We start from the raw sequence: 12,600 nt of genomic DNA on the forward strand, positions 1-12,600 counted from the left end.
TTATGTCATGGGCGTTGGGAGGGGGGGGGCAGCTGCCCCCCTTAGACCATCAAATTTAAATTAGATATGGCTGAAAAGCAGAGGGTTTGGAAAAAGCAGTTGATAAAACTCCAACACACTATCCTGCCCCCCCCTTAGACAATATGCTGCCTACGCCCATGGCTAATGTTTAAATTCACATAATATCACACTTTAATCTATATCTGGTTGCCGGGTAGCGCCACCATAAGAACTCATTTTTACGAACTTTTTCATTTTTAGCGAGAAAACTTGGAAATGTTTTTAAAGGGATGCGTCGCATATGGCCTAAGGTCTCAAGATTTGTTTCAAGTTAATGACCTGTATGAACACAAAAACCTTTATATGGTAAGTAAAATTTAAAGTAGATTGATTAATTTTTGTTATGGTATGTCTATTTAACAACAACAATAATTTACATACAAAAATCTATAGTTCACCCAAAACCAAACGGTTGACGTGGGGTGAATCAGGTAAAAAAAACATTCATATAACATCATTTAAATTCACTGTCATAAGAAAGAAAAAAATATATAAATAAATTTAAAAATATAAAATGATTGTAAAAATACTGCGGAGGCAGCAACTACACACCAAGTCCGTACTGTGGGGTCACACTCGTTAAACAACAAATAATTACAGCTTAATTTAAATCGAACCAAATATCCGAAACAAACAAAACTAAAATTCATACTTTCTTAATAATTTCTTTTTAAATTTTTCTTTAAAATCACGAAAATATTCTATCCTTTTCATTTTCCAAATTAATTCCATAATTTTATGCCCCTTCATAATAAAAGGAAACGTGGACTTGGCAGACACTACAGCTGGAGTAGAATTATCATCCCTGCCCCTAGTATTATGGTTATGTATATTCCATCGGCTATAAAATAAACCATTAAAACATTCCTTATTGCTCTTATTGTTGCTATTTTTACCGTATCGCCTCTGTTGTTCCCGTATGGCAAATGCAAAACTTTGACGGTTTTATTACAATCCACGATTTGACGACATTTGATCAACAATTACAATCGACATTTGATGATGAAACAATCAACGTGTGACGATTTGTACCGTGTGACGAATGCAAAACTTTGACGGTTTTTACTGTCGACGTTTGAGGCCATTTAATCAGCATTTACCATCTATATTTGATGATGAAATAATTAACGTACAATGACTTTTACCGTATGACGAATAAAAAATTTGACGATTTTTACAGTCGACGATTTGACGACATTTGGTGAACAATTACAATCGAAATTTGATGATGAAACAATCAACGTACGACGATTTTTACCGTATGACGAATGTAAAACTTCGACGATTTTTACAGTCGATGATTTGAGGCCATTTAATCAACATTTACCATCTATATTTGATGATGAAATAATTAACGCACAATGACTTTTATCGTATGACGAATGCAAAATTTGACGATTTTTACAGTCGACGGTTTGACGACATTTGGTCAACAATTACAATCGAAATTTGATGCTGAAACAATCAACGTATGACGATTTTTACCGTATGACGAATGTAAAACTTCGACGATTTTTACAGTCGATGATTTGAGGCCATTTAATCAACATTTACCATTTATATTTGATGATGAAATAATTAACGCACAATGACTTTTACCGTATGACGAATGCAAAATTTGACGATTTTTACAGTCGACGATTTGACGACATTTGCTCAACAATTACAATCGAAATTTGATGCTGAAACAATCTACGTATGACGATTTTTACCGTATGACGAATGTAAAACTTCGACGATTTTTACAGTCGACGATTTGAAGACATTTGTTCAACAATTACAATCGGCATTTGATGATGAAACAATCAACGTACGACGATTTTTCCCGTATGACGAATACAAAACTTCGACGGTTTTTACATTTGACGACATTTGGTCAACAATTACCATCGACGTTTGATGATGAAATAATCAACGTCCGACGAATTTTACCGGATGACGGATGCAACGCTTTGACGATTTTTACAGTTGACGATTTGACGACATTCGATCAACAATTAGAATCTACATTTGATGATGAAACGGGTGGAAACGATGGATAACATTCATATACTTTCTTGCACTGACGTGGGAGGTTTGGAGGAAATGATGTAATGATGGTAAGACTTGGTAGACAGGGAAGGGTTCTCAACTAGGCAAGACAAGGAAGGAATCATCCTTTAACAAAGCAAGAAAATTTTGCTTATCTCTATTTAACTGAAGTTAATATTCTTCCCTAATAAAATATATACACTAAGGCAAGGGCGGATCCAGGATTTTTTTTCGGGGGGGGGGGGGTTACTAATTTTTACCTAGGTTTTACTAATTTTCGACTTATTTTTGACTCGGTCAAAAATTTCGGGGGGGGGGATTCAAACCGGCCCCCCCCCTGGATACGGCCTTGCACTAAGGAATTAAATGGAATGATGCTTTCTTAATAAAATAGGTCGGTAGTTAGTAGCATTAGCAAGAATGGTGAAACTGGTATCCAGTAAAAATCAGAGTGGCTAAGGTTTCGCCAAAAAGCAGATTTTCCCGTTGAGAAAAAATGGAAGAACATGAAGATTACTGTTTGAACTAGGATTTGAACGCTAGAAGTCACGGTAATGCCATAATGAGGTATGGCTCTGAAATGTGGACGCTTCAAACGGCTGAGGGAGATATGCTCTGTTTTTAGAGAAATCATCTGAAGAAAGTTTCGTGGGGGCGCTGACTCCCCCGTGGTGTATATCTTGGAACGTAACATGTGTACCGGGAGTAAAACACGATATACTTGAAATACCAAAATAAAGTTCCTTCTTTAATTCGGACTCCTATAATCAATATAAACCTATTTTCAAAAAGGAAAAAGTCCTTAATCAGCAAAGACAATAAATTGAAATCTTTGGATTTCTCTAAGACAGTGAGCAATAAGAAAAGTGCTACGCACAATATTTTTAAGGACGTTTAAACTATAAGAACCGTGTGAACGCCTAAATCATCAAAAATATTTAAGACGTATTATTGGGCGAGGGTTCGCGTCCTTGGGGCCCGTGAGCCAATGGCAGGCAGTCCCTAGAGCGCAGGACGAAAGAACTGCGCTTGGGAGTGGGGTAAATGTGTTTTTTAATTTTAATATTAAGTTGGATCTAAAAGAGTTCGCACCGCAAATAATCTCGGTCACCATTTATTGTCTTTGAAGTGACCCATTGCTGTACAACTAAGCATGTAAGTTTAATAAATCTATTGTCTTTTTATAAGTGTTCGTTTCTCTTGTATGTCTGAGTCTAGTCAGATAATAGATAACTAGTTCGCCAGTTTCCAAGGTGAATGCTCCCAAAGGAATCTGATCTCCAAGTGGCTTTCTAGAAGAAATCTAGATAGCTACTAGCACGCCCTCTCTCTTACCGCAAACAAATTCTTCTATGGTACACATGGCGCGTGTCGATAATTGTAGGAAAACTGCGAACTAGTTAGTCCGTTTAAACCCTGTAATTCAAATTTGATTTTCGGAACGATACAGACATATAAGAAAATTGATTAGGCCTAGAACCGATAGGCTACTATTGTAAACCCCTTATATATAATAGTATATAATAGCATACCCAAAATTAGTTTAATTAAATTTTATAAAAATTTTAAAAAACCGCAAAAAAAAAAAAATAACGAAAATATTAACGATATACATTAATTAATATTAGTTCAAAAGCTAGTCGCAAAAAATATATAGATTTCGAAATATATCCCGGAATACAAAGGTCAATCAGATATTGACGAATTTAATATCCATATAACCCAGTTTGTACAATTAACAAAAACAGACGTTGAAGCATTAAAATACATGCTGCTTCTACGATTAAGAGGCCAGGCCTTAACCTTTCTAAAACAGGTCGAACATACAATAGGCAATAACGCCAACTTGACAATAAATACGGTTGATGACTTATTAAAAGCATTCAAAAAGAGATTTATAGAAACCAGTTCAATAAATAAATTAAAACATGGAGCAGTGAACTTTGATTTATCACAAAATATAAGGTAATATCTGGATAATATACGCATTTCTGTAGAAGCAAAATACGGAAGTGGTTCTGGGCAACTGTATGAAAAAGTCATACTAAATACCTTTTTGCAAGGGCTACCCCCAAAAATATATAGAGTAGTAATATACAAGAATATTCAGACGTTGGACCTTGCAGTCCAAGAGGTAGAACGACTAATAGAAGTTTATAAAATGGTTGCAACTCATATTAATGAAAAAATAAACAACCTAGGTGACTCAAACGCAAACATAATCTTCAAGGGCGATCAGACATCCCCAAATTTCTTTTCAAGGGATAACTCCCCAGTAGAAAAAATAAACAAAACGCCAGAGCCCGCTAGGCAGAAAACAGTACGTTTTTAGCCCATCAACCCTACACTAATAAGATGCTATAACTGCACTCGTGTCGGCCACAGAGCAAGAGAGTGCCACTACGTCACTAATCCCATACCAAGAAATGCTGTCGGTACTATGCAAAATTACGGTAACCATTTGTTCGGAAGAACAAATATTAGTACCGGTCGTGCATTAAACTCGAGCCAGGGGGGATTGCGCCAATCAAGACCTTATAATGTATACCAACTAAAGTTGTAGATCCCTGTCCCCAACAGGCAAATTAATTACCGGTTTGAAAACCCAAATACTCGACAAGGTCAATATAATGCGAGAATTCAATATAGAAATCTTGAAAATTTGTCGATGAGAAATAAAAATTTTACAAGCCAACGGCACTGGCAGTCAACGCCAGCAAATGGCACTGACACGAGACATCCACGCTACCATAATAATACATGGCAAAGACAGGCAGACGTAAATCATTTAAATATGCCTACGGAGCCTAATACGTCTGAATATCTGTTACAGGCACCGAGAAATGAAATAAATTCTCAGGGAAACGCTTCAGGCCCCTCAGAAACATAAGTTGGACCCCGAGGGTGCCAGGGATATTTAATAGGTCCAAAACAATACTAGTGCTTTCTTGTAGTGATATTATTAATAACATACCTATATTTAATAATTTTTGTGTAGAAAACGTTTAATTTACGGCCTTAGTTGACAGTGGAGCTACCATAAATATCATAAACTCTTGCGTATTTAATACGTTGCCTCTGCACATTAGGCGACAAAAGAACACTAATACTCCCAACGTAACCAGTGTTACATTCAATAAAAGAAATTAACCAGTTTCTGGGTTACTAAATTTACCAATATACAATATTAAATTAACGACAAATTTTATTATATTCGATAGCATCAACTCTAAAGCACTTATATTTAAAATGTGTCCATTTTCTCATGGAATAATCTTAGACGTAGCCAACGAGACGTTCGTATACCCAGCTAAGGTGGGGGAAAATATTTCTACCTTAAGAAATCGTAACAGAAGTTACGAAGATAACATAACATTGAAAAAAGTTTCTAGTGGTATAAGGTAGAAGTATTTCGAACCCCAGGTCTCTCAAATACATGGCATAATGGGAAATTTGTTCAATTATCCTGAAAGATATCGCAGAAACGAAGCAAATTTAAATAATAACGGTATTTAATCTGCGACAATAAAAATAGGAGATATGCGACAGTACAGGTCACATGAAATTAAGAAAATAGTGGAATTGTGGAAAAAAAGAGTAAAACCCAACGCGACGCCACAAGATGTCGCAATGGCACAGCATAGCGCCAGCATGAATCTAATAAACAATGAAAATGAAGAAAAATATTACGGATTTGCTATAAGGAAAACAAAAGTCCCTCCCAAAACGATGCAAAAAATTCAAATATCACAAATGATCGAGCCAGTAATTAGCAAATCAGAAATATGGTTTGCGACACCGTCTGAAATACCCGAAAATCTGTTATGCGAGGAACAGATTATATATTATGACAAAGGGGAAGGTTTTATTTGGGTAACCAATAACCATGAAAACGATACAATTACAATTAAAAAGGGGACGTGTTTAGTCCAAATCCAGGTTTTAACGGAAAATGATTTAAATACATGGGAAAATTCAAAAAGAAACCTAGTTAACGGTATTAAAACCTCAAATAACGAATATCCTTTGACTAAATCGCAATTTTTAAACAAATTTAAAATGGATAATATTACGTATATGTACCTTAATAAAAAATTATGCTAATTATTATGTAATTTTATGGATTTTTTTTCTGCATCTTAAATTGACATCGGTATTATCCATTTTTACCAGCATTCAATTTTAACGACTGGTAACCCAGTAGCAAAACAGCCATATCGTTTGACATATAAGCACAAAGAGTTGTTCAAGAATAAAATCCATGAATTAGACATGAACGAGATTATACTCCCTAACATAAGTCAGTATATTTCAACAATTAGATTACTACAACCCAATACTTGAGATTTTATGCTCTTTGTGGAGTAACTGTAACTAAACAAAAAATCAGAGAGAGACAAATTTCACCTACAAAGACGATATGAACTTATTGAATCAATATCAAACACAAACTAAGTATTTAACTACCTAGACAATTCCCAAGCCTAACACCAAGTGAAAATATCTGAAAAGGATGTCCATAAGACTGCATTTTAAGCATCCGAATATGGATCTTATGAATACTTGAGAGTACCAGTTGGGCTTAAAACAAGTTCAAGCGCGTTATGTAGACCCCTAGTGCACCTGTTAAGAGGATTAAGGAATATAATTCATTTTGTTGATGATATTATATGCGTGGGGGAAAACACTGAGCAACACTTGACAACTTTAGCTAAGGTGTTCGAGAAGTTCAGGCAAGGCAATTTAAAATGCCGGCCTGAGAAACTAAATTTATTTCAATCCAAAATTAAATTTATAGGAGTAGTAGTAACCCAGGGAGAGATATCCACAGACCCTGATAAAATAAAATGTGTTGAAAACCTCAAACCCCCCAGAACTATGAAAGAATTAAGGGGAATTTTAGGACTTACTGGCTACTTTAGAAAATTTGTACGCAATTAGTCCCAAATTGCGAAACCCCTCACGGAATTAACGAAAGGAAACTCCCATAATGTTACCTGGTCCCAGGAAGCTCAAACTTCCCTAGACCAACTCAAAAAGGCACTCACTTCTGAACCAATTTTATCACTCCCTGATTTCGAAAATGGAAAATTCATCGTTACCACCGATGCTAGCTCAAAGGGCATAGGCGCTATCCTTTCGCAAACAATCCCAGTAGAAAACCCTAACCCTCTACAAGGAACACCTAAACAAATTGAAAAAGTTATATGCTATTCGAGTAAAACTTTATCAAAAGGCGAAAGCAGTTATTCCGCCACAAACTTAGAATTATTATCTATTATCTACCACTTGGACAAATTTAGGCATTATTTAATTGGTAGAAAATTTATATTACGATCAGACCATAAAAGCTTGCAGTACCTGCACACATTTAAAAACCCCACGGGCATTCTAACTAGATGGATGATGAAAATCCAAGACCTAGATTATGAATTTGAACATTTAAAGGGAAAACAAAACGCAGCTTGCGACTTTTTGAGTAGATATCCAGAAAATGACCCGTATGAAACTGAAAAAAATGAAGTTAATGCTATCTATTCTAAAATCAAACATTGATGTAATAAAAACAAATTCAAAGACGCAGTAAAATAAAATAAGATTAACTATCGTCCCCTGTCTTTGTAAAATATAAAAAGAAAGCAAAAAAAAAGACGAAATGTGCGTAGCACTAAGTGATTATTTTGTGAATGATGAGGCGTTATCGGATAAATTCAAAACTCTTAGAAAAGAGATAGATAATTTTTACTACGACCTTGATTAAGAAATACTGTGTAGGATTGTGACTGCTGAGACAAATAGAAACCAAACCTTGATAATACCTGTATTACCACAAGGCTTGATAGGGCCTGCATTTGAATATTTTCATTCGGACACAGGTGGACATTTAGGAGTTATGAAAACGTTAAATAAGTTAAAACAATACTTTTACGTACAATTGACACTGAAAAAAATTAAAGAATTTGTAAATACATACGAATCATGTAACCTGAGAAAAACACCCCCATCTTATCCAAATCACCCAATGTGACGGTTCCCAGCGGCAAAGTACCCCTTTGATACGATCTCATTTGACATGTACGAGACAAGTTGAGGCTGACCTGTGTCCAGCAGATTCCATACGTGTATTCTGTCGGTTATAGATCATTTTTCAGTATTTACTTTTGCACAAGCATTAAAAAATCAAGGTGCTTATGCCACAAGTAAGTCATTAGCAAAATTATTTTTACAATTTGGAATTCCTAATAAAACTTTTAGCGACAACGGGAGCAATTTTGTTGCAAAAGTAACAAAAGATTTAATGAGTTTCATTAATATAGAGAAAATGGTGACAGCGCCGTACCATCCACACGCCACTGGAACAATATAAAACAGACATAAAATATTTTCTAACGTTCTATTTATTTATACTAAAGAAAATAGGAGCGACTGGAATAAATTCTGACATGATTTAACTAACTTAATCAACACTGCTTATTCCTAAACAACCCGATACAATCAATTTTTTTTAATTTTTGGTCTATATTTTATAATCCGTTTTTATTAGTTTTTTTAATCTCGGCGATATTATAACGACTCAGAAGATTATAAACAAGAATTCATTAATAGGATGAGTAAAACTTATAAGATAGTTAGGCAAGAATTGGAAAAATGTAAAATAAACCAAGAGCTAATAAACCACCCCAAAGTTAAGGGGGATATAGATTTCAAAGTAGGAGACTTCGTTTACCTAAGGAACGAGGCAAAAACGGAAGGAAAAAAACTTTCCAACAAATATTCTGGGCCGTACAGAATAGTCAAAAAGTACGATAATGAATATACATTTAAAATGGAGAACCCCGATAGCGGGCAAACCTACAAAGCGCATGTTAGCCGAATAAAAACAGCCAAATTTCCAGAGAGATGGGTATCTCATCCCTCGTCTACTGATTCGTCAGATTCGGAAAATGAGCCCCCTAGGTCAAGACTGGCAGAGCTAAAACCATTTAATTTCAAACAAGATTATTTTGAAAATGAAAGTGATGAACAAAACTTTGAAGAATTTTTGGCTATGGAAAATCTAGTTATTCCAGATAAAAAATCCGTAACACCAGTAAGAATAAAAACGCCAAAAAGCACAAAAAGTTATTCATCGGCAAACGCAGGAGATTTAGATTATACAATATCTCCAAAAACTCAATTTTTCCCCGATAGAATCTCGACCCCATGTCCCCCCCAAAGATTTCCAGATGATATGGTTTCCCCTACAACACCACTAGAAAGGCCCCAGTCAGTACAGGAAGAATTAAACAGAGCTGTAGAGACCCCCGTTCTTACTGTAAAGCAAACTTCTCTCAAAGTCTTAATTAAAACAAACTTGCGAGAAGCTATGGATTTAATTAAATTCCCCATAAAAAATAGTCACAGTACATTGCCCGAGACTAAAACTCCCAATGATGACCAGCAAGGTCAACATCATGATATAACTGTGTCCAAAATCGAACCTAAAAAGTGGACTTAATGGAGGGAAACCTTTGTGCAAAGAATGCCCCATCCCACTGAAGACATGGCCTTCAAACAATGGAGGAACCCCACAAAAACTATTGATTTCTCCCAAAGCTCTCAAGAATCTTTCCAATCCCCCGAGTTGAGAACTCAAGGTGAGGACTTAGAGAATAAACCTTCTACTTCCAGAAGAGTAGAAATTTACGAAGGAAGGGCATGTGACACCTCAAAAAGTGCCACCTCTAAAAGTTCTAATACGGATTCGTCAGAAACCAATTCAGAAGAGTCTGATGGTGAATCAGACCAAATAGTAGCTAAAGAAATAGGGAAATCTAGTCCGACCTCAGCAGCTGCACACGTTAAACAAAAGAAATTAAACGGGAAATATTTTTTTAAAAAGCAATACAAAAAATTTTACATTTTTTAGATAGACAACCCGAAAAAGAAAAAACCAAAAGAACCCGCGGATATAATCACGACACAGTCAGGTAGAATTGTTAAAAAAACCTGACAGATGGAAATATCCCTAATTAATGTAAAGACAAATTTCAAAGATGATAAATTTAGCACCGTAATAAATTCAACAGTGTGCATTTAGAGTTAACCAAGTAAGGATTTGATTAAGTTTTGAATGTCTTATTTTTGTTAGTTTTATTTCTATACCCTTTCGAAGGATACTAGAAAGGTTGGAACAGAAAATAACCAAAGGTTGGAAGCTAGTGGTCTACCGAAAACGACAACTCGCGTTGGACCACGTCTTGTGGGACGCCCGGGGCGCAACACAAGGCCCATTTTTTTTTACTTTATTTTTTTTTTACACGACCGTAGGAAGGGATATTTCTCAGTCCTTCAAGTGTAAAAAATTAGTATTTTTATGACAACAAGTGCCAGTAAAGACAATACTTAAAGGTTGAATAGAAACTTCTGTGAACTATTTAAGTTTTCGTTTTTGAATCAGAATGCCTTGATATAGAACCAGTGAGTTTACTTTCTTATAGCTCCGAGAAAAAAAATCGTTTTAATTTCATTATATTATATCAATGACGTATGCTGTCCTCCAGCTGTGTTAAACATTACTTTCATATAGAAAAAAAGTCATTTATGTCTTTAGCTCCTTGGCGAAAAATTTAATTTCATTAGTTTATACCTAGGGCGTATTCAATAACAGAGAGATCACTGTTCTATAGTTCTGTGACAAAAACGTCCTTTAATCTCCTTGGTTTATCAATTAAATTTATTTTGATATATTTATTGTGGCATTTTTTCGAAATTAATTCAATTTATATATTACATAAGATTCCACAGTTTCCCAACATATTTTACATTAAAAATCGACCCAATTCCTAACAAATATGTTTATTATCAAAAAAAAAAAAACAATAAAAAACAATTAAGGAAGCGTATATTTAAACTAAAAATTTTATATTTGTGCATATTATAATTACTTTACGCCTACCAGGGTAATTAATCGCCGCACGTTTTATTATTAATGTGTTTCTTAATCGAGGAATATAATGTTTCTTACCCGAGTAATATATGTACTAATAGCCAACTATTGGTAACTATAACCAAACAACCTATGGTACGTTTATATGTAGAATTTCACGGCGGATGTGAAATTATATCTAAAATACAATACGTAAAATTTTAAAACCATTTAATCAGTTAAGATATATGGATTGAAACCCTGTGAATGTCCAATGGCGACTAAGTAAAACCCACAAGGAATTCCCTATTAATGTGAAGGTGTTTCTCGCTTAACGGATTCTAATAAGACTTTAATATATCATATTTATTTATTTAGTGCTGAAGGATTTGCTCAAACAATAGCCTTCTAAAAAGATATTGATGTCAGTTCTTCATTACGCTTATATTCTTTGCCAAGCATCAATTGGAATCTACGCGGGCAAGCTTGGAACCCTGCATCTAATTACCTTATTCGAAAGGCGAATATGAGGCACCAATGTTGACTTGCAATTACGGAAAACCAAGAGAAGAACACGGGGAAACAGCTGAAATGCTGAGACTAAACCCGGAGCCACATGAGAACGTCTAAGCCAAGAAATAGGGAGGACATTAGAAGACTAGTGGGTAGAGAGGTCTCCACTCGTCCTTGCTATGTCTTGTTCCCCCATTGTATTATCGTGTGCGTAAAACTATGCGGTTATGACTCTGCACATTCATTTCTTAAACAGCACAGGCGTTCGTAAAGAATGCAGGCATGAAAAAATATCGTAAAAGCAGACATCAATCTTAATATTGTTGGGTAAATTATGTTTATTTAATATCAAGATTTTCGTTACAAAAACAAATTTGAAGAAATTTCTGTTTTAGATTTTCATTGTGAGTACTAATATTAATGTATTTATTTAATTCTGTCTCATAGCTAAGAAATTATAACCCAATTAATTCGTGAATTATTGTATGTGTATTTGCTTCAAAGAACATGTGATTCTGCCGCGTTGTTTTTATTGCAGGAAAGTAAATGGACACTTTGGTCATTGAGCATTACAATGAGCTGCCCAGTACAGATACGACCCAGTAGCATCTATTTTCATCATATCTAAACCAACGAAGAGTACTCACCATGACTCCAGGCAACTTCATCCCAGCTTCGTCTACGAAAACAACAGTTACCTTCGATCGTCGTTTCTTCGACTATGAACCATATTATGTATCAGGTAACACTATATTTGAACCTCAATATCAAGTGATTTAACGAACTATATAATAGCATAAACGCTGAGAAACCCAACGGCCAGTACAAGATATAAATACGTAGATATCGCTGTCGATACTCACTACGGACCCCAGATTACTTTGACAGTATAGTGATGATATTTGAAGATAAACGATATTTAACGATATTTGAAGTTAAATGATACTAAAAGACATTTGAAGATATTTGGAACCGAATTTAGAAACAATTTGAAGTTTAATTCTGAGAACTCCATCTATCAAAAAACTATATTAAACTATATTTAAATTTGAATTACACTTAAAGAAAATTGAATATATTTGAAGAAT

At 34.9% G+C, this 12,600-nt stretch overlaps 1 protein-coding gene across 1 annotated transcript in view; it reads left to right on the forward strand.

Annotated features, from left to right (window-relative positions):
* LOC148944689 (transgelin-2-like) overlaps positions 1–12,600 on the forward strand; it is a 64,315-nt gene that overhangs the window by 27,310 nt on the left and 24,405 nt on the right. The window contains exon 4 of the mRNA XM_089100762.1: positions 262–366. Coding sequence (XP_088956888.1) covers positions 262–366 — 105 coding nt within the window. The remainder of the gene's footprint in view (positions 1–261; positions 367–12,600) is intronic.

This window comes from Artemia sp. Qi Xiang Cuo, chromosome 14 (assembly GCF_049724085.1).
Source record: "Artemia sp. Qi Xiang Cuo chromosome 14, ASM4972408v1, whole genome shotgun sequence".
In the NCBI taxonomy this organism is placed as follows: Eukaryota; Metazoa; Arthropoda; class Branchiopoda; order Anostraca; family Artemiidae; genus Artemia; species Artemia sp. Qi Xiang Cuo.